Source organism: Hirundo rustica, chromosome 9 (genome assembly GCF_015227805.2).
Source record: "Hirundo rustica isolate bHirRus1 chromosome 9, bHirRus1.pri.v3, whole genome shotgun sequence".
In the NCBI taxonomy this organism is placed as follows: Eukaryota; Metazoa; Chordata; class Aves; order Passeriformes; family Hirundinidae; genus Hirundo; species Hirundo rustica.
This window is the reverse complement of record NC_053458.1, coordinates 775,983-796,234: the sequence shown is the minus strand read 5'-3', so window position 1 is coordinate 796,234 and position 20,252 is coordinate 775,983. Positions and strand designations below refer to the sequence as shown.

Here is a 20,252-nt window from a genome sequence, read left to right as displayed (position 1 = left end):
TGCCCAACCCCTGACTAATGGGCACCGAAGGCATCGCTGGCAGCTTCACCCCGCTCCATGAACAGGCCGGGTTTGGGGATGGCAATGCCCCACTAATTGGTGGCTTTGGCGTGTTTACAGGAGCAGCAATGGGAGCATCGCCCAGCAGTGTCTGGAATGGCAAGGTGAGCCCATTCCCAGATTTAATGGCTGTGGGCAAAGGCTCTCTCCTCTCCTCTGTTCCACCAGCCCAGGGCACCACCCTGGCGGTTACCGAGCAGGAGTCACTTGGGGTTAGGGGAGATGACACCAGGACCTCAGAACACGTTGGCCCCTCGCCAGTAGTTCAATAGCAAACCCCTAGGAATCAGCGGCGTGCGGCGGGATCGCTCCCGGCTCTTCCCCGTCATTCCCAGGAAAGCCCCCCCTCAGCAGCCCCTCACACAGCGCGCGCGCTCCCCTCAGCGGCACGGCCCCGCCCCGCCCCGCCGGCGGCCAATGGGAGGGCGCGGGGGCATCCTCGCGCCGGCGCCGCAGCCAATGAGGAGGCGCGAAGGCCCCGCCCCCGGCGAGCCCCCGGCGGCTCTAAATGCCGGCGGGCTGAGGGCAGCGCACGGAGCCGCGGCCATGGAGCACCAGAGCACCTCTGAGTTCCTGCCGTCCTTCCCTCACTTCGCCACCATCGCCATCCACTTCGCCCAGGAGCCAGAGCAGTGGAACTCCCGGGCCGTGGTGCCGCCCATCACGCTCTCCACCAGCTTCAAGCAGGAAGAATTCGGGAAGAACGAACAGGAGGAATGCTGGAAGAAGCCGGTGAGCGCGGAGCACGGAGTGACCCAGGGGGACACCGAGCCTCCCTCCGGCCCCGGCAGGGGGGAACGGAAGGCGGCAGGTGCTGGGAAGGGGAGGGAGCTGCCGGTGCCGGTGTTTCCCCACGTGGCAGCTCCTGGGCAAATGCGAGCACCTCGCTGCGCTGGAGTTCTGCCCAGGAAGGAGCTGGAGTCTCTCTCCTCAGCGGGGACGTTCCGGAGCCGCCCGCACGCGTCCCGTGCCCTGCGCTCCGGGATGGCCCTGCCGAGCAGCCACGGCACCGCAGGAGCCGCTGGGCTCCCTTCCAGCCTGAGCCGGCCCGGGCTCCTGTGTTCCCGCAGCGGGCGGGGGCCGGGATGAGGCCGGGATGAGGCCGGGATGAGGTTGGGATGAGGCCGGGATGAGGCCGGGATGCGGCCGGGATGCGGCCGGGATGCGGCCGGGATGCGGCCGGGATGCGGCCGGGATGCGGCCGGGATGCGGCCGGGATGAGGCTGGGATGAGGTTGGGATGAGGCCGGGATGCGGTTGGGGTCACTCCCGTGTGGAAGGCGGGGGAAGGGGAGCAGGGAACACCCAGTGCCCCCAGGCTGGCAGGGATGCTGCTCCAGGGGCTGCTCGGAGCCGGGAATCTGGGAGGGTCTCCCTGCCCTTCTGCCCCCACCCCGGGAAAATGGGACACATGCCTGAGTTTGTTTTTCCTCATTGTATTTTTTTCCAGAATTTGCATCAAAGCTGTGGTTTGCCAGAGGAAAGTTTGGGCTTTCAAGAACTGATGGGGAGGAGTTGTCCAGTGCCCTGTAGCAACTTCTCAAACAAGGTGTGATGGAGCTGAACACACATTTTCCCTAATGAGTCCCTCCAAACAGAGTATGCAGTCTCCCTGGCTGGAGATGTCCAGAAGTGTCTGGACACGATCCCGTGCCCTGTGCTCTGGGGTGGCCCTGCTGAGCAGGGAGTGGGACCAGGGCACCCTCGTGGTCCCTTCCAGCCTGACCCAGCCTGGCATTCTGGGCATGGTTGGGCCGTCCAGCCCAGCACCTTTCTCCCACAGTGCCCACAGAGGGATGTGTGGGGAGAAGCAGGGGAAGGTGGCTCCTTGCCCCTTTCTCCGTGGGGATGCCCAGCTGGATGTTGTGCCAGGACACCCTCCTGCTGCTCTGGGAGGAGCTGGATGCCCTCAGGCAGGGCTCTGTGAGGAACCTAGAGCTGCTGTCATCCCAGACTTTCCCGGGGCTCTCTCTGATGTTTGTTTCTTATTCCCACCCCAGAAGTATGTGTACACCCGGTTTGGCAACCCGAACCGACACATCCTGCAGGAGGTCGTGGGCACCCTCGATGGAGTCCAGTGCCGAGGGCAGAGTGACGATTGGGCAAGCCTGGCTGCTGCTGATGGAGCCAAATACTGTGAGCACCTCACGGGCTGGACAGGGCTGAGAGCAGCCTGGGACAGTGGGAGGGGTCCCTGCCCGTGCAGGGTGGCACAGGCTGGGCTTTGGGATCCCTGGGCTTTGGGGTCCCTCCATCCCAGTCCATTCCATGATTTTGTGCCCTTGGCTCTGGCTGTTGGCAGGAGCAGCTCCAAGGTGGGAAGAGCCCAACACTTCTCATTCAGGAAAGTCCAGCTCGATCCCTGGGTTTGTCTGCTGCTTCCTCGCTGGGGCTGATGCCTGGGCTGAGCTGGATCCATCCTTGTGCAGCAACACTGGAGGCAGTGGGAGCAGGCAGCTCCTGTTCCCAGTCCATTCCCAGTCCAGTCCCAGTCCGTTCCCAGTCTGTCCCAGTGTCTGTGCTGGTCCCATGCTGTGCACATCCAGCTCCTGTTTTCCCTGGCTCCACGTTCCCAGTGAGGCAGTGACAGAACAGGTTCTTTTCAAAGGCAAAGCGAGGAAGGCAAATCTGACTTTTTGTGTCATATCAAACACTGACTCCTTTCTCCTCCAGGCTTGGCTTATTCCTCTGGCATGGGAGCAATTCTGAACATCTGTCACCTCCTCAAGTCAGGGGACAAAATTGTCTGCACAGTTTATGTCTATGCAGGTGGGTACAGCACCCTGTGCTCTCAGTTTTCGTTGTGCAGGGCATCAAACCCGCCTGTGGCTCTCAGGAGCTGTGAATTTCCCACACAGCACCTCCGTGTTCTTTGAAGCCAGTTTTTACGGCTCCCCTCTCGCAGACAAATCCGCGGCGGCCGGGCGCACCCCGCTGTGGCAGAGCCCTTCAGCAGGGTGAGCGAGCTCCCCGCCGTGCCCGGGCCAGCCCGGCTGTCCCCGCTGTGACATCGCTGTCCTGCCTGGGTCCCCTGTGCCCCTGAGCAGCAGAGCTGTCCCTGCTCCAGGGCCCTGGCACACGGATCCAGCTGGGTGCTGTCCAGGGCAGGGCCCAGAGCCGCTGGTGGCCTTTCCAGCAGCAGCTGGGAAATGGAAGGGATCCCCTTTCCCCTCCCTGGGAATGGTGGCTGTTGGCCAGTGAGCTCCCTGTGCTGGGGCACACCCGGTACAAACACATTTGCTTTCCATATCTCAGTCCTGCCCTGCCAGGTGACCTTCTCCAGAGTGCAGCTGCATGCTGGGGACAGCAGGAATCTCTGCTGCCCTCACTCCCAGCCCTCCCCACCCCTCAATTAATCAGTCATTAAGGAACAGCAGGGCTCAGTTCCTCATTTGGGGGCTCAGGGTGGGTCTGTCAGGCAGAGCCCATTCCCATTAAAGCCTCAGCCTGGGCTGCTTTCTGCAGGGTGAATTTCATCGCTTCTCCTCGGGTTTGGTTTGTTATAAGGAAAGGGTTTCTCTCAAAAGAACCACCCAAACATCACTCAGATGTTTCCTTCAGCTCACAGAATCCACCTCCGTGTTCCATCCCTTCATGCTGAGATGGAAAACTGAGTCCCTGGGGATAACCTTGGACCCAATCAATTAAATTTTAATCCAGGCTGTGTTTCCTGGTGCTGAGTGCTGCACATCCACTGATCAGCTGTTGCTGCTGGATTCTTCTAATCTTCCCAGGGCAAGGCTTCAGAGACAGGAAGGAATCATTTCTAATGGAATGATGGGAAACAGTAGCTGGAGTCTTCCCTTTGATTCTCCTTCTCTGAATAATTTCCTGACCATAAACCCCACATTGATTTCAAGCACTTCACTCTGATCTCATATTCACGATATTACTATTTAATGATCATTAAAACTGCAACAATCTTTAAACTTTGTAAATGAAGAAAACATAAATGTTCCATTTATGGTGTGCAGCACAGAGCCGAGCCCTCCTGACTGTGGCTGCGGGATGCAAGAGGCTGGAGAGCAGGGAGTGAAAGTTAAGGAACTTGTTTCATTTTGTGATTTTGGGGTTTTCATTTTTAGGCACAAAACAATTATTCGATAGACTACATGACCATTATAATGTGGGATTGGAATATGTTGACTGCACAAACCCAGAAAACCTGGAAGCTGCAATTACACCAGAGACCAAGGTAGGGGAGAGGGAATGGGTTTTAAGGGGATGTTCAATTGTTTGATCCCTGCTCCTGTGTCAAGCTAAGGGGGGACGTTTGGGGCACAGCTGGATCCAGCATATCCCAGTGTGCTGCCTCATGGAAAACATCCTAAGAAGGGCAAAAGCCCCAGGAGAGAGGGAGGAGGGAAGAGGAGGGAGAGAGCAGAGGGAACGCCGAGCTCGGGGCCGCAGGTGCTCCGTGGCACTGGCTGGGTGATCCCTGCTCCAGGGGAAGGGAGCTCAGCTGGGAAGGGCTTTGGGAAAAGGCTCTGTCCTGGCTGTGGGAGGCCTTCTCCAGCTGGGATGCTCTGGGCTGGCACAAGCCCAGCTGAAGGGAAACCTGCCCGAGCTTGGAGCGAGCAGCTGAAGCCTCCCCTCGCTCTGCCCGTGCCCAGCGCACAAACCCCACGGGGAGCTGCCAGCACTGCACACCCAGAGCCCCTGGGACTCAGCCCAGCCCTGGGAACTCTCTGACCTGGAGGATTTTTTGGGTTTGTGCAGCTGGTTTGGCTGGAGACCCCCACGAACCCCACGCTGAAGGTGATCGACATCCGAGCCTGCGCGGACGTGGTGCACAGGCACCCGGGGGTGCTGGTGGCAGTGGACAACAGCTTCATGTCTCCATACTTCCAGGTGTGTGGAAAAGGGACAGGACTGTCACCTGTCCCAGTGGAGCTGGAGACCCCTCTTGGATAGGGAATCACCACTAAAGAATTACAGTTTTAGTGTCTGTGTTGTAAAATCATCTGCTCTGGTTCCAGCCCCAGCCCAGGTGCTGCTGCTGGTGCACCAGTGAAGGAATCTGCCTGCTTTGTTAAGGTTTAACAGTGGTGCCCCTCACTCTTTGGAATGTGTTAATATCATGGGAGAAGTCCCCTAATTAGTGATAGATTAAAAATCTGGTGCTGCTCACCACCTCTTGCCCATCCACCTCCTGGTTCGTCTCAGTTCAGGAGGCTCCTGGGCAGCGCTGGGAGGTGAGGGGAGAGAGCTGCCAGAGGAATCTCCTTTGTTCTCAGCTCCTGCAGGGCAGGATCTCCAACCCCTGGAAAACAAAGCAATTCTCTTGCTTTGCAGTTTGTCCCTCATGTCCCACGGGAATGCACTTTATAGGGTGAATGCCCTGGTTTGTCCCTGCCTCAGCTGAGCTGTAGAACTGTTCTTCCCCAGCTGTGCACTGCGTGTTGGGTGTGCTCAATCTCTTCTGTCCCTGGAGCCTGTGGGAGTTGGAGCAGTGCTTTTAAATCACCTTTGCTCGTGCTCACCTTGAATTCAGAGTGCCTCCCTGTGCTGCTGCTTGTAGCTCTTGTTCTGCTGTCATCCTCAGGTTTTTGTGTTTGTTTCTCCACTCTTTTTTCCTGTGTAAGCTCTCAGCCCTTTGGAGTGGCCAGGGATGAACCTGAGTGCACCCAAACTTGATTTGTGATGTTATTTTCCTTTTGTCTCAGCGTCCTTTGTCCCTGGGGGCTGATATTTGTATGACTTCTGCTACCAAATACATCAATGGTGAGTGTGAGGGTTCAGCAGGACCTTAGGGCAGGATTAGTGGGAGATTGGGAAGGAATTCCTGGCTGGGAGGGTGGGGAGGCCCCTGGATCCCTGGCAGTGCCCAGGTTGGACACTGGGCCTTGGAGCAGCCTGGGATGGTGGGAGGTGTCCCAGGGATTTTATCAACACTTGGGGGCTTGTGGCAGGACCCTGGAGCAGCTGGAGTGGCTGATCCCATTCTTGTCCCCTGTCACTTGCAGGGCACAGCGATGTTCTCATGGGCTTGGTCTCTGTAAATAATGAAGAACTCTACAAGGAGCTCAAATTCCTGCAGTCCCGTAAGTCCAGACAGGGAATTCCTGACAGGAACCCTGTTCACACCCACAGCTCCTGCTGGGGACCGTGGGCTTGCACACACCTGGGAAATCTGCCTGGGAATGTGACTTTAACGGGCAGAACTGGGAAAAGTTCAATTAAACCAAACTGCACCGAGTAAAACTCCAATAAAATGGGAAAGAATGCCAATAAAATGAGAGACTTTGGTCTCCACTTCCCAAGCGCTTCAGGAGAGCCCTGAGGTGCCCACCCTGACAGCCCTGAGGTGCCCACCCTGACAGCCCTGAGGTGCCCACCTGCAGTTTGGAACTCACTCTCACACCAGGACGAGCCTGGTGCAGGATTTCCCTGTCTCTGATGATCCCAACAGATTTCCAGCCTCTTCATGGTCAGGAGTAAATTCCTGTCCAGGGTTGTGCCCTCTGCCTCCAGCAGTGAAGGTGCATCATGCCCAATCAATCCTTGAGGCTTGAGCCTGTTAATTGGGCTCATTAATTGGCTCCCCAATGTGGGAGATGAGGAGCAGAGATTGCCTCGGGTGTCTGCCCACTTGTTCTAACCTCAGAAATGTGGAGGTGAGGACGTGTTTGGCTGTGCTGAATGCACAACACCGATGCTGCTGGGGAATTCTGTTCAATTCTGTGGAATTCTGTTCCCATTCCCACAGACCTGGGAGCTGTCCCCTCCCCGTTTGACTGTTACATGTGCAACCGGGGGCTCAAGACTCTGCACATCCGGATGAAGCTGCACTTCCATAACGGCCTGGCTGTGGCCAAGTTCCTGAAATCCCATCCCCGGGTGGAGAAGGTCATTTACCCAGGTGGGTGGGGCAGGGATTGGGAGCACCCCAGGGAGGGGATTGGGAGCACCCCAGGGAGGGGATTGGGGATTGGGAGCACCCCAGGGAGGGGATTGGGAGCACCCCAGGGAAGGGATTGGGAGCACCCCAGGGAAGGGATTGGGAGCACCCCAGGGAGGGGATTGGGAGCACCCCAGGGAGGGGACTGGGAGTACCCCAGGGAGGGATTTGGGATATCCCAGGAAGGGATCTGGGAGCTGAGGTGCCCTGTGGCTGGGGCCGGGTCACTCAGGTGAGGCTGAGCTGCCCCAGCTCTGCACTGGAATTCACTGGGGATTCTCCCAACTCTCCCCATTCCAGGGCTGCATTCCCACCCTCAGTATGAGGTGACAAAGAAGCAGAACACAGGCGTTTCAGGGATGATGAGCTTCTACATCAAAGGGAACATCGATAATGCCTTTGCCTTCCTCAAGAGTCTGAAGGTAAAATACAGGCAATAAAATCACCCTGAGAGGGAGCTGAAGCTGCTGTGCTGAGGGGAGGGTGCAAGTGGCTTTTCTTGCCGAGTTCTGTGGGTGTGCCCCACTCTGAATGGGATCATTTGTCCATGAGGTTAAGGAGAGGGAACAAAGGGACTCCCCAGCCCCCTGGAAGGGTTTGTTTGCTGCCAGGTGAGGCGTGTCTAGCTGAGCCCAGGAGCTGCTGTGACAAAGGGCTTTCTGCAGGGCTGGGGAGCTGGGGCAGCTCTGCTGGATATTGTAGAGTGCCTCAGGAGGGGAAGGCCCTGGCTGGTGGGGCAGAGAGGGAGCCTCTGGCTCTGGGAATGCTTGGCTGGGTCCAGCCAAGGGCCCTCCCAGGGATCCAGGGGCAGGAGGAGCCTGTTCTCAACCTTGGCTCTTACCTGCTAAATGCCCTTTATTCCCTAAGTACAGCTAATACAGTTTAGAATATAAAAGTTACTGTAGAAAAGCTTGGGGAGAAAATGTCCCTAAACTTTCCCTTTTGCTCAGTGTCCTTGAAGAGCCCCAGCCCCGAGGCTGCCAGGGATGCTCAGGGTGGGATTGTTGGGGTGTCTGTGCAGGGCAGGAGCTGGATCAGTGATCCCTGTGGGCACTGCCAGCTCAGGATATTCCCTGATCCCCTGAGCTCTCTTTCCATGCACCCATAACCTCCTTCCCTCACTCCCATAGGTGTTCTCCGTGGGTTTGAGTCTGGGTGGCTACGAGAGCCTGGCGGAGCATCCGTAAGTTCATCCTTCATCTCCAGGGCCTCAAAAAGCTGCAGGGCACCACAGAATTCCCACAATTTTCCAGCCCCCAAAGCTGTTTCGCTGGAAGCCAGGGGAGATTCCAGAGGGAGGGAATTCTGTGAGGGTGCAGAGGTGGAGGAATTTTGCCTGGAGGGCTGAGGCACGGTTCCTGTCCATGGAGACAATCCCAGGAGCTGCTGAGTGCTGGGCTGAGGAGCAGCTTGGATTGAGGAATGCCCTGCTCCCTGCTCTCACAAGGGGCACTGTGTGCACCCAGCTGCCTCTGGCTGCCTGGCAGCACCTCCTGGGGCCCTTTTAAACTGCCCACAATGGGATTTGCATGGAATTGCATTCTTTTCCTCAAAGCCAATGTGCTTTTTGAAAAGGTGCGTGGAAATTAATGACCATACTGAAATGTTCAAGCGTTTCACTTACTGGTTTCAGATTAACAGCAAATCTTGAGCCCATGACACATGGGGAAATCCCTTCTTGCCTGTATCCTCTGTAGCTGGAGAGAATGAACCCTCCAGAGTCACCTGGGACAGTTTGAGCAGGGATCTGAGGAACCAGAAATGAATCCAACAGCTTTGATACTGGAGGCTGCACCTTCCCCACATGCAGAGCTCACACTGCTTCTGCAGAATAAAAAAATAAAACAGCCTGGAAGGAAGAGGAATAGGATTTTCTCCTTTTCCAGGTCCAGATTTTTAAGTATCCGCTTCTTATTAACCATTTGTGTCTTGAAGATAGAACCTGGAGATGCAATTCCCTGACTTGCCAGCATTCCCATCATTTCCAGGAGCTGCTGCCAGGAGCTCTTTGCATCTGTGGGGTCACACAAGTGAAATGCTGCCATTTCAGGGGTGCTGGCAGGGAACCAGCCGGGCTGCTGCTACCAAGAAAAGTCCCAGATTCTTGAGATGAAGGAGGTTTTTTTATCCCTGCAGGGCCACCATGAGCCACGCCTCAGTGCCTGAGGGGGAAAGGAAAGCTCTGGGAATCACTGACACCTTGATCCGCCTCTCGGTGGGGCTGGAGGATGACGAGGATTTGCGGGTAGACCTGGACCAGGCCCTGGAGGCTGCGGTGAGTGGGGTGATTCCCCCAAAAATAACCCCAGACCTTCCCAGGGGCTGAGCCTTCAGCTCCTCCCACAGACCCTGGGCTGTGCAGGGAAAGAAAACTGCCTGCCAGGATTCCCTGTGTGCAGCCCTGCTCAGGAACAGCTCCATGGGTTCAGGAGCAGCTGGGATGTGCCAGGCACAGCTCCATGGAGTCAGGAGCAGTTGGGATGTGCCAGGCACAGCTCCATGGAGTCAGGAGCAGTTGGGATGTGCCAGGCACAGCTCCATGGGTTCAGGAGCAGTTGGGATGTGCCAGGCACAGCTCCATGGATTCAGGAGCAGTTGGGATGTGCCAGGCACAGCTCCATGGGTTCAGGAGCAGCTGGGATGTGCCAGGCACAGCTCCATGGAGTCAGGAGCAGCTGGGATGTGCCAGGCACAGCTCCATGGATTCAGGAGCAGCTGGGATGTGCCAGGCACAGCTCCATGGATTCAGGAGCAGTTGGGATGTGCCAGGCACAGCTCCATGGATTCAGGAGCAGTTGGGATGTGCCAGGCACAGCTCCATGGGTTCAGGAGCAGTTGGGATGTGCCAGGCACAGCTCCATGGATTCAGGAGCAGTTGGGATGTGCCAGGCACAGCTCCATGGATTCAGGAGCAGTTGGGATGTGCCAGGCACAGCTCCATGGATTCAGGAGCAGTTGGGATGTGCCAGGCACAGCTCCATGGGTTCAGGAGCAGCTGGGATGTGCCAGGCACAGCTCCATGGGTTCAGGAGCAGTTGGGATGTGCCAGGCACAGCTCCATGGATTCAGGAGCAGTTGGGATGTGCCAGGCACAGTTCCCATTGATCCCTCCCTTTCTCCCTGCAGTTTGCATAAACCTTGAGGCTCAGAAAGGAACTCGGAACTGGACGTGGCTGCGGACGAGGACACGGAAAACCAAACCCCCCTGGCTCTGCCTCTGGGAATTCCAGCCCGGGCTCCTGGCGCTGTCCCGGGCTGCTGCTGCTGCTCTCCCTGGCTGTGCAGGGTGTGCTGGGCACAGCCTGGGCTCTCCCTGGCACCGCCGGGAGCCAGGAGCTGCGTGGGAGCAGCCGTGGGCACCTGGGAATGGGATCCCAGTTCTCCCAGCAGAGCTCAGTGCTGCTGCTGCTGCAGGGTTTGGGGCACAAGGGCTGCTCCCTCTTACTGCTCTCAGCTCTTTCTCTTCTCACACATCAGCTCAGCTCAAAATCTCGATTGAGCTCAGCTTTCTTTTAGTTAGGCTGGAATTTTGCTTAAGCGCTCTTTCTTCTCTTGATTCTTTATTGAAAATGAAGTGAAATCCAACACCTGGTAAATCAAACTTTCTAAAGAGGAATCTCTGTCTCTTTCAAGAAAAAAAAATCTTGGGCTTTGGGAATGATTGGAATGATTTTAATTAAAACATGCTTTTCCTTTCCTTGCTTATATTCCCATGTGCATCTGCTCCTTGTGTTCAAAATCACGGGATGGAGTGACCCCGGAGCTGTTGGAATTTTCCTGTGGGAAGGCAGAGAGGGAAATGGAGCTGAGGGGAGAGGGAAATGGAGCTGAGGGGAGAGGGAAATGGAGCTGAGGACAATTCTGTACTGGCCACACCCAGAATAACCTTCATTGCAGAAGGATTGAATCCTGACAAAACTGAAGTGAAGGTGTTCCACCCAAACCTCATTCCACAGCATCCCAGACTGGGTTTGGGTTGGGATGGTCCTTAAATCCCATCCTGTTCCACCCCTGCCATGGCAGGGACACCTCCCACTGCCCCAGGCTGCTCCAGCCCCGATGTCCAGCCTGGCCTGGGGCACTGCCAGGGATCCAGGGGCAGCCACAGCTGCTCTGGGCACCCTGTGCCAGGGCCTCAACACCCTGCCAGGGAACAATTCCTGATTCCCAATCTCCCGTCCATCCCTGCCCTCTGGCACTGGGGTCCATTCCTCCTTTTCCCTTGTCCCTCCAGGGGTGGGTTCCTGGTTACACCAGGCCAGCCCATAACGCCCCTCCACGGGAATTCCCTCAGATCCAGGTGATTTTCCAGGACCCCAGCCCGTGGGGTGCAGCAGGGTCTGCTTCGTGTCACGGGAACGTCTGCCATGAAATGAAAAGCTGCTCTGCTTCCTCAGCCTCCTGCTGCCCTGGGATTTCCCTTCTCCCGTTTATCTGGGCAAAGGGCAGAGAGCTCTGCCAGCAGGGAAGTTCTCAAGGAATTGTTCCATGATTTTCTTGGAATGCCAGCCTGAGCCTGCTCTGAGCTGGCACCTGCCAGGTCCTGCTCTCTTCTTAGGGAGGCTGTGGGAGAACGCAGTGAGCTCCCCAAGCACTGATTACCCAGAGTTTCTCTCGCATTCCCAGAGCTGCCAGAGCTCAGGGACTGCTTGGACAGTGCTCAGGCACAGGGTGGCATCGTTGGGGTGTCTGTGCAGGGCCAGGCCTTGGACTGCAGGATCCCTGTGGGATCCAACCTGGGATACTCCTTGATTCCATCCCTCTGACAGGCAAGAATCTCTGGGGATCGTTCAATAGCTCCTGGTTCGTGACTTCCCTGGAGCCCCCTCTGCCCCTGCTCTGGGCTGGTCCCAGGTCTGGGTTGGATTTCCCGTAGTCCGTGGTGCTGAAGCCCCGAGGGTGCAGATTTCCTTGGATTTGGTGCTGCAGATTGGATTCAGGTTGACTGCACTTCCAGGGGAGTTCCTTTTCCGTGCTGAGGCCCAGATCCCTCGTGTTGGCCGAGGATACCTTTATCCCTGGGAAACAAAGAACCAGCACCAAGCCTTGAACCCAGCCCAGCTAAGCCCGAGGCGGGGCCTGGCTCCAGCCTTCTGAGTGCTGGGGTCAGCCTGCTCCCTCCCGGCCTCACATTCCCTGGATTTGAGCTTTCTCTGGCATTTCTCACTGTCTTTGATGAAGGGTTTGTGTTCTCCGGCCAAGCCTGAGCCACATTAGTCAGAAGAGTTCTTAGAAACTCCGGCTTTCATTTACAGGAAAGTTCTGTCACCCTCCAGGGGTGCCAAGCTCCGGATCCCCGCTCCAGGGCTGCTCTGGGAGCTTTGGCACTGCCCCTCCCTGTCCCGCTGGCCACGGACAGCCCCTGGGAATGTGGGGCTGCTGCTGCAGGGCCGGGAATCCTTGCTCCCATCCCGCATGATTTATGGAGCCAGTGGGCTCCAAGGCACGAGCTCCAGCTGCCCTTCGGCCGCAGCGCAGCTTCCCGACATCCCCATGAATCACTGGAAGGAGCCCGAGCCGCAGGAGCGCTCTGTAATTATTCTATCCGCCGCTGCCCGCAGGAGCTGCCCGACAAACACAGTTTTTATCATCTCCCTTTTGTCGTCTGATCGGGAGGAGAATATCCATTGCTAAAATATTGATTGCTGTCCCGCTAAAGGATGCCGGGAAAGGGAGCTGGAGCCCTGGCTCCCACCCTGGCAGCCTGACAGAGCCCTGGAATCTCTAGGGTTGGAGGGTCCCCCAGGATCACCCCTGGCGGGATGCACAGCAGTCCCTCCCTGTGCCCCAAGGCGCTGCAGCAGCTGGTCCTGGAGTGCTGGAGCAGTGTTGGGGGCTCCTTTTCAGGAGTTTAAATTCCCCAAATTCCCCGGCATTCAGGTGGTTTTAGAGTCCAGGCCCTCTGCCAAGCTCTGTGCCAAACGCAGGAAGAGACGGAGTCTTCAAGGTCACATGCTTCGTTTATTAGTTCTTATCTTACAATTCTCTCACTGTCCAAAAGATGTTTGCCGCGGACATCTGGTGACTCCTCCTGTCTCTGGGCTGTCCTTATCTTTTATACTAATTGCTACGTATTCTTTATTTACCATTTATTACCAATGTCTATCACTATTACTAAAAAGGTCATCTTTACTCTGACCCAATCCTCACTAACTACTTTGTGCCACGTCAATGCAGCAATGGAGTGAGGGAAGGAGAAGGAAGGAGAAGAAGACAACGCCCCAAATTCTCCATCTTGCCCCATTCACTTCAATGCCAAAAATCCCAAACCCACTGTTTTTTCACCCTGTGATATACTAAACCACTATTTTTCACACTCTTGTGGCCTGCAATGCTTCCTGCAGTGCAAGCAGCCTCTCCCATGGACTGAAATCAAATCCAGTGTCTCTCTGGGCTCTGGGCTGGGGTCCCAGACCCCCCTGCCCAGGTCCCTGACCCTCCAGGGCAGCCAAAGGAATGCCCTGGACTCCAACAGAGCAGGGCGGGAATCGAAAGCTGTTTCCTCCCAGGTCTTCTCTTTAAACGCCACCCAAAATTCATTTTCCTTCTCTCACAAACCCCGTGTTACACACGCATCCCGCCCTGCTGGATCTTTATCCAGAGCAGCGTCAGGGTTTTGGGAAGGAAAGTTTAACCCTTAAACTTTGGGGTGTTTTTCCCAGTGCTTCCCTGTCTGCTTGCGTTTCCAAGCCTCCTGTTGGGTTCTCACCGGGACACCAACGCTGTCACCGCTGGCTTTCAAAGCCTCGTGCATTTCACAAGAGCAGTGGGAGATCCAGGGCGGAATTCCATTTCAGTTGGGAATATTTCCCGAGGGAGTGTGTCACAAAGGCTCTGAGGATGAAGGGATTATATTTAGATGATGTTACTCATTTGTAATAATTTATCTCTTCTCCTCTTGCAGGCTGCCATGAGGACAGATGAACGTAAAAGGAATTCTGTCTCTCGGACACGCAGGGCAGAGCAGACACGGAGCCGTTCCAGCCACAAGCCGTGCGCTCTGTTCCCAGGCCCCGTGTCCAACCCACGGGCTGCTCCTGGGGAGGGATTTCACCCCAGCAGCCAGCTCCCAACTCCTTCCTGCAGCAGCCTGCATCAGGGAACGGGAAGCTTGGACTCCAAACCTCGGGACGCCACCATTCCAGATGGCACAGCAAACACTCGTGTGGAGAGGGAATTGCCCCGGGACGTCACCTGGGGCTGCTCCTGCTTCTTTCCAGGCCTTTGGCTCCTTGACCTTGGGTTTCTGTGGTGGCTTTTGGGATGTGCTGTGCTGTCCGTGGGCTCAGGGTGTGTCTCCCTCGGGGCCGTGTGTCTGCACCGCCCGTGGTGGGGGGGAGCTCCCCTTGTCCTTCCCCCTTCCCTGAGATAACGGGAACAACAGGAGACCTCAGATCCCCCCAGTGCCCCCCTGCCAGGGCAGGGACACCTCCCGCTGTCCCAGGCTGCTCCAGCCCCATCCAGCCTGGCCTGGAGCATTCCAGGGATCCAGGGGCAGCCCCAGCTCCCCCGGCCTCTGCTCCCTGCCTCGCTCCCAGAGATGTCTGAACTCGGAGAACCGTGCTGCTCTCCTGATTATCCAGGTTTTTGTCCATGCTGTGTCCTTTTCCAAAGGTTTCTTTTGGACTCCCTTTGGTTCCTGACACCGAGTCTCCCATGAGGCACAGGCAGCAATTCCCAGGAGCCGTGCCTCTGCCAGCAGCCAGAGCTCTGCATTCCCAAATGCCTGCATCCAGCTTGGATTCTCTGGGAGCTCTTCCCAGGGGCTCCAGGCACTCTCAGGCAGGAGTCCAGTGCCTCCAGAGCCCTCCTTCCACCTCCAGCCCTGATGGAGCAGAGCAGGAGGTGAAGGACCACGGAGCACTGGTGGGGCTCAGTTCCAGCTCGGCATTGCTCGGGAGAAAAGGGGAATCTGGAGAAGGAGTTTCACTGCCCCAGGCTCTGGGCTGGGCTGGAGGGGAGCTCCAGGACAGCTGGCAGGAGGGGCCAGGTGGATTTGGGGTGGGAGGATCCTGAGCAGGAGTGGATTGAGCCCAGGCACTGCCATCCCCGCCCCAGCTTGCCCAGGGAGCCTGAAAGGTTCAGAGACACTTTCCAGCTGGCAGAACTCTGATCCCTTCTGATCCTAAATCCTGAGTAAAGTTCCTTCCCCCTGTTGTATCTGAAACCCACCCTGCATCTCTCTGTGACTTGCTCCTCTTCCCTCAGATCCAATTTCCTTTGCTGCAGGGCCCAGGATAATTAATGGAAGCTCCTCTGAGACTCCAAGAAACAAATGCCTCAATTCACTCCGTATTTAATCCATTCCTCAAAGAAAAATCCAAACAGAAGCACTGGGCTCTGGGGGGATGTGGGGAGGAGCTGATCCCACCATTCCCTGATTTTCTGTAGGTGATGGAGCTCTCATTCCCTGGGGAGGGAGGAGCTGTGTTCCGGGAATGAAGGAGTTGTGTTCAGCGGCAGATCCCGAGGCACCGGCTCTGCCCTCTCGGGGATTCAGGCACCCTGAGTCGTTTTTTGTCACCTTGTTCCTCCCTGACGCCAAACTTCCCTCTCAGAGGCGCCGTTAACTCCATCTCCTGCAATCCCAACCCCTGCAATTCCCCGTGCTCCCTCCCCTGGCTGCTGCAGAGCCTCTCTGCCTTTGAGGCTCCGACCAGAGCCCTTAATTTGACGGGTGCTGATGGAGCTGATGAAGCCGGAGCCAATTTACCCTTCCAGGGCCGCTGCCAGAGCCCGGGCCGGGAGCGAGGGTCCCTTTGGAGCCGTGCCTCGGAGCCGCTGGAGCTGGGCAGCCAGCCTGGGCTTTCCTGCCTGCTGGGATCCATCGCTCCCCTGCAAGGGGAGAACCCCTGGGTGCACCTCGGAAAAACCCAGCGGGGCAGCTGAGGGCGTTTCTAACGATTTTATTCCGTCACCGATCTCGTGGAAGGTGTAAAACTCAACGCCGTCCCCGTCAGAAGCAGCCGAGATGTTTCTTGTTTACAATGCCTTAAAAATTATGTTTTTCAGCTTGCCAGTTTTTGCCACACAGGGGTGACCCAGGGGTGGCCCTGGGGTGACACAGGGGTGACCCAGGGGTGACCCAGGGGTGACCCAGGGGTGACACAGGGGTGACCCAGGGGTGGCCCTGGCCCAGGCAGACACCTCCTCTTGCTGGCATTGCACTCGTGCTGGCTCTGCAGGAGCAGGTGGCTGCTGAGGGATGAGGGATGATGGTGGATGACGATGATTATGTGTTATGTTTTACCTTCTTCTGCTGGAGTTTGGATTAAATGCACCAGGATCTATTTCTTGTTCGGACTCAGATGTTTATTCATCCTTATCTATATTGTAGTCTCACAAACCGTGAGTGCTAAAGCATTTCTAGCTAACAAACTAAAAATGGAGCCCCCTCTATCTCTCTACAAGGCCTTTTAAGATTAAACTGTCCAATTAAGGAATGACACCTAAATTATTTATACTTTTAACCCAATAACCAACCACCCTGGCCCGCAGTGGGGATTTTTCTCTCCAATTACAAAATCCCACCCAGACCATGGAGAAGAAGGTGAAAAAGAAGGACTCAGCCTCTGCCCTAAATCCTCCATCCTGCTTTATCTCTATTCCTGCATTCTAAACCCTTCAGCTCTGAGTTTTGCACCCTGTGCTGTCACACACTTCTATCCAAACCCCACAGCCACAATCCCAGCGCTGTCACTCCATTTTGGGAGCTGTTCCACGGGCTCAGGTCAGTGCAGTGTTTGCTGGGGGCTCAGAGCCTGGCAGCACAGGAACTCTGGAATTCCCAGTGCCCGGGGTTCCAGCGGTGACGGACCATGGATGGGCTGTGCTGGCTCAGGACAGCAGCAGCAGCTCCACCACAAAGGAGGAGAGGCACAAAATCCTCCCTAACTGCGAGGGGCTCTGCACAGATGTGATCGGGACACGCAAAGCAACCACACGGAGACGAGAGATTTGCAGGGCAGAGCTGTTCCTCCGAGAGAGCCCAAGGCTGAGCCAAGCCCAGAGCCCCTCTGCCTGGTTATTTCTTACTTTTTATACATTTGTGGGTCTGGCTGTGGATTGGCTTCTGGAGTTTTCACCTCCCAGCCCAATGGCCAGAGCAGCTGTCAGTTACAATTGTTTTCAGGTTAGAAATGTGCAAACAAAGGACAGAGAATGAAAAACAAAGGATTTGTTTATGTTACACCTGTGGGAAAAGGGCAGAAACTGCTCCTAATGTTGTACAGTAGCTAAAAAGTCTGACTCCCTTTTATGAACCATCAAAAGGCTTTTAAAAAACTCAGAAAAACCGGGGTGACACACAGAGGCTCCCAGAGCTGCCCTGCGGGGCTGGGTGAGCTGTGCCAGGGCTGCCCCCGCAGCTGCCCTGCCCTCCCTGCTGACTCCTGGCATTTCCCGGGATGAACAGGACGGCGGGGGGCTGCTGGCCCTGACACCGCCCTCCTGGGAATCCCGCTGCCCTCCCTCCACATTTGGGAAGGAATGTGAGCCCTGCCCGCCCGGGCCGTGCCGAGCCGGGCTGCCCGCGGCTGTCGGGGCGGGTGAGCCGCTGGCTCCCTGGGATCCTTCCAGCAGGGTTTATTCCCTGGGCTTCCCTCTGAGCCGCGCTCCTCGGCGCAGACGAGGAGAAGGAGCCGTTAAATGTGGATATTAAGTAGTGTTTTTACTTCATTCAGTGCCCCTTTGGGGAAGCTCTGCCCCGCTGATGGGTGAGCAGCGCCAGCAGAGGGAATTCGGCACGGGCAGATGGGGATGGGGCGAGAGGGAATGGCTTTGGAGTAAAGAGGAGAGGCGGAGATGGGATTTTGGGCAGGAATTGTCCCCTGGGAGGGTGTTGAGGCCCTGGCACAGGGTGCCCAGAGCAGCTGTGGCTGCCCCTGGATCCCTGGCAGTGCCCAAGGCCGGGTTGGAGCACTCCGGAGCAGTGGAAGTTGTCCCTGCCATGGCACAGGGGTGGAACAGGATGGGATTTGAGGTCACTCCCAACCCATTCCACGGCTCCTCTGAGGTGCCCTGGGGCTCCTCTGAACTGCCCAGGAGCTTCCCTCTCACAAACCAGCAGGAAATCTCCCTTTCCATGCAATCCCAGGGAGCCAGCTGCTCCCAGCGCCTGCAGCTCCCTCCCCGGGTGCGCAAACATCCACGGGCTGGGGACAAACCCTTATCCCATCATTTTTACTCCCACGTTTCAGTGGAGTGAGGCCCCCACAAACCCCGTTTATCCCCATCCCTGTCATTTCCAGGTTTGGAGATGCAATTCCCAGTGCTCCCGTTGCCTCCGTTGTGACTCCCAGCTGATGTTTTCTCCCCGAGGCCGTGCTCACGCCAATCCTCACAAGTCAGTCTGCAAATATCCCTGCCAGCCCTTAATGACCTGCTAAAAATACCAGGAATGATTCATCTCCTGATCTATGGAAATGGGAATTATTCGCTCTTGGCAGCTCCTGGCCCTGGGCTGCTGGGGGACGCGAGAATGAGCAGATCAGGGAATGCTGAAGGGGTTTTTCTTCTGTTTCAGGGGAATAAAAACATTTTCTACAGACCCAGGTGGGTTTTCCGTGGCCGTGGGTGATCCCTGGGGAGGTCTCAGGACTTCTCCAAGCTGCTGTCCCCGAATTCGGTCAGGAATGTCCAACTTCATTAATGTAATTTTTAGGCAGAAGTGTTTGAACAGCAATAATTTTAACCAGGGATGTTCCAAACTGTGTTTTTCAGAGCCCTACAAAGGCTCAGTATCTCCTAATCTTTTAATAGGGGCTGCTTAAACGCCCTAATAAGAAAATAAGGGCGGTCGTAATAACTTCTTTTTAATTGAAATAATCCCATTGGACTTGTTAAAGTGGTTTGAGGTTTAATTCCAAACCTCCCCAGCCCTGCAGGATGTTTATTGGGAAGGTTTCCCAACCCCTGCCACACAATGAGGCGCAAAATTCCTCAAATCCTGCACTTCCCCAGCTCTCCTGGGGCAGCTCAGGGTCCCCAGACGAGCGGGATCCCGAAGGGAGATGTAAATCTTCCGTGGGGCCGGGATTTATTTGGGAATGGATTTAATTTTGGCAGCTGCTGGCTGGGAATAAAATCGCCTTCCAGAAACCCGCAGCAGTTTGTGAGAGCGTCCCCTTAACGAAATCCCAATTATCGCCCTCAGATAACCCGTTCGCTCCTGGAATTTCCAATTCCCTTTCTGCAGGGGATGAGGATCCTAGAGCCAGGCTTGGGCTCCAGGGACTCCAGGGAGCAAGGAACCACATACATCTCCTTTTCCCATCCGTGGCTGTTTTTACGGTGTGAATCGGAACGCGGCTGGGAGCGGGAGGGTTTGGGAGAAGTTCCCAGAGGGAGCTGGGGGGTGCGGGCAGGAGCTGCTCCCAGTGAATGGAGCAGGCTGGAAGAGGAGCGGGATCAGACATCCCTTTGGAGCCCTGTTTATGGGAACGCGCTTTTATCGCCCTGCCGAGGAAGGAGAGAGTGGCTGTGTTTAACACAGAAGGAAAATATTTACGTTAACCGCAGAACTTCCCCGGCTCCGGCTCCCGGCGCTCGGCAGCAGGGTTCCTGCGGATTCCGGAGCCTCCCCTGATCCCGGAGCGCCCGTGTGGGATCTCTGGGGGGTCTGTGGCAGCAGCAGCTCTGCGGTGTCACCGTCACCTCGGCCCCTCCCCGTCCCTCTGGGTGGCTGGGACACGGGCGTGGCAAATCCGAGGTGAAAATGGGATCGTGGGCTTTATTCCCAGCGGGATGGAGGGGTCAGTGCGGAGCCCCGGAAGGAGCTGGGGGATCGGGGAACGTGGGCTGCCAAGGGAAGGGAGGGAGAGCAGGAATTAATGAGCAGGAATTCCACTCCGGAAGGGTTTGGGAGTGCCGAGCCAGGGCTCCATCCCCCGGGCAGCTCCTGGGGAACGCAAAATCCCGAGGATCTGCCCCAGGAGAAGGCGCCGTGTGCAGGTCGGGATCCCGATCCCGATCCCAGTCCCGGGGGATCCCAAAGCCGGGGTAGTGTGGCCGAGCGGTCTAAGGCGCTGGATTAAGGCTCCAGTCCCTGCGGGGGCGTGGGTTCGAATCCCACCGCTGCCAGCTCTGTTTTAGCACCTCACGAACATGGGCGAGCTCCTGAGGATTCCCTTGGGAATTTCAGGATGTGATCCAGGGGCTGGAGCTGCTTGGGGCAGGGCAGGGATCCATTCGGGGTGGGATTTGGGCAGGAATTGTTCCCTGGGAGGGCGGCATTCCCTGGCACAGGGTGCCATCAGTCACAGCTGGGGCTGTCCCTGGATCCCTGGAGTGTC

General features: G+C 56.6%; 1 protein-coding gene and 1 non-coding gene across 2 annotated transcripts; both read left to right on the top strand.

Annotated features, from left to right (window-relative positions):
- The first annotated feature begins 551 nt into the window (after nucleotides 1-551).
- On the top strand, nucleotides 552-10,833 carry LOC120756499 (cystathionine gamma-lyase-like). Its single transcript, XM_040072964.2, has 13 exons — nucleotides 552-792; nucleotides 1,510-1,608; nucleotides 2,060-2,195; nucleotides 2,733-2,828; nucleotides 4,145-4,254; nucleotides 4,779-4,910; nucleotides 5,726-5,783; nucleotides 6,026-6,103; nucleotides 6,769-6,921; nucleotides 7,261-7,382; nucleotides 8,091-8,143; nucleotides 9,097-9,235; nucleotides 10,087-10,833. Exons 1-13 carry the CDS (start codon nucleotides 607-609, stop codon nucleotides 10,093-10,095), a joined length of 1,371 nt encoding a protein of 456 aa, XP_039928898.1. The 5' UTR covers nucleotides 552-606; the 3' UTR covers nucleotides 10,096-10,833.
- Nucleotides 10,834-19,958: 9,125 nt separating this feature from the next.
- TRNAL-AAG (transfer RNA leucine (anticodon AAG)) lies at nucleotides 19,959-20,040 on the top strand. Its single transcript has one exon. It is a non-coding gene; the product is annotated as a tRNA-Leu (tRNA).
- Nucleotides 20,041-20,252: the final 212 nt, after the last annotated feature.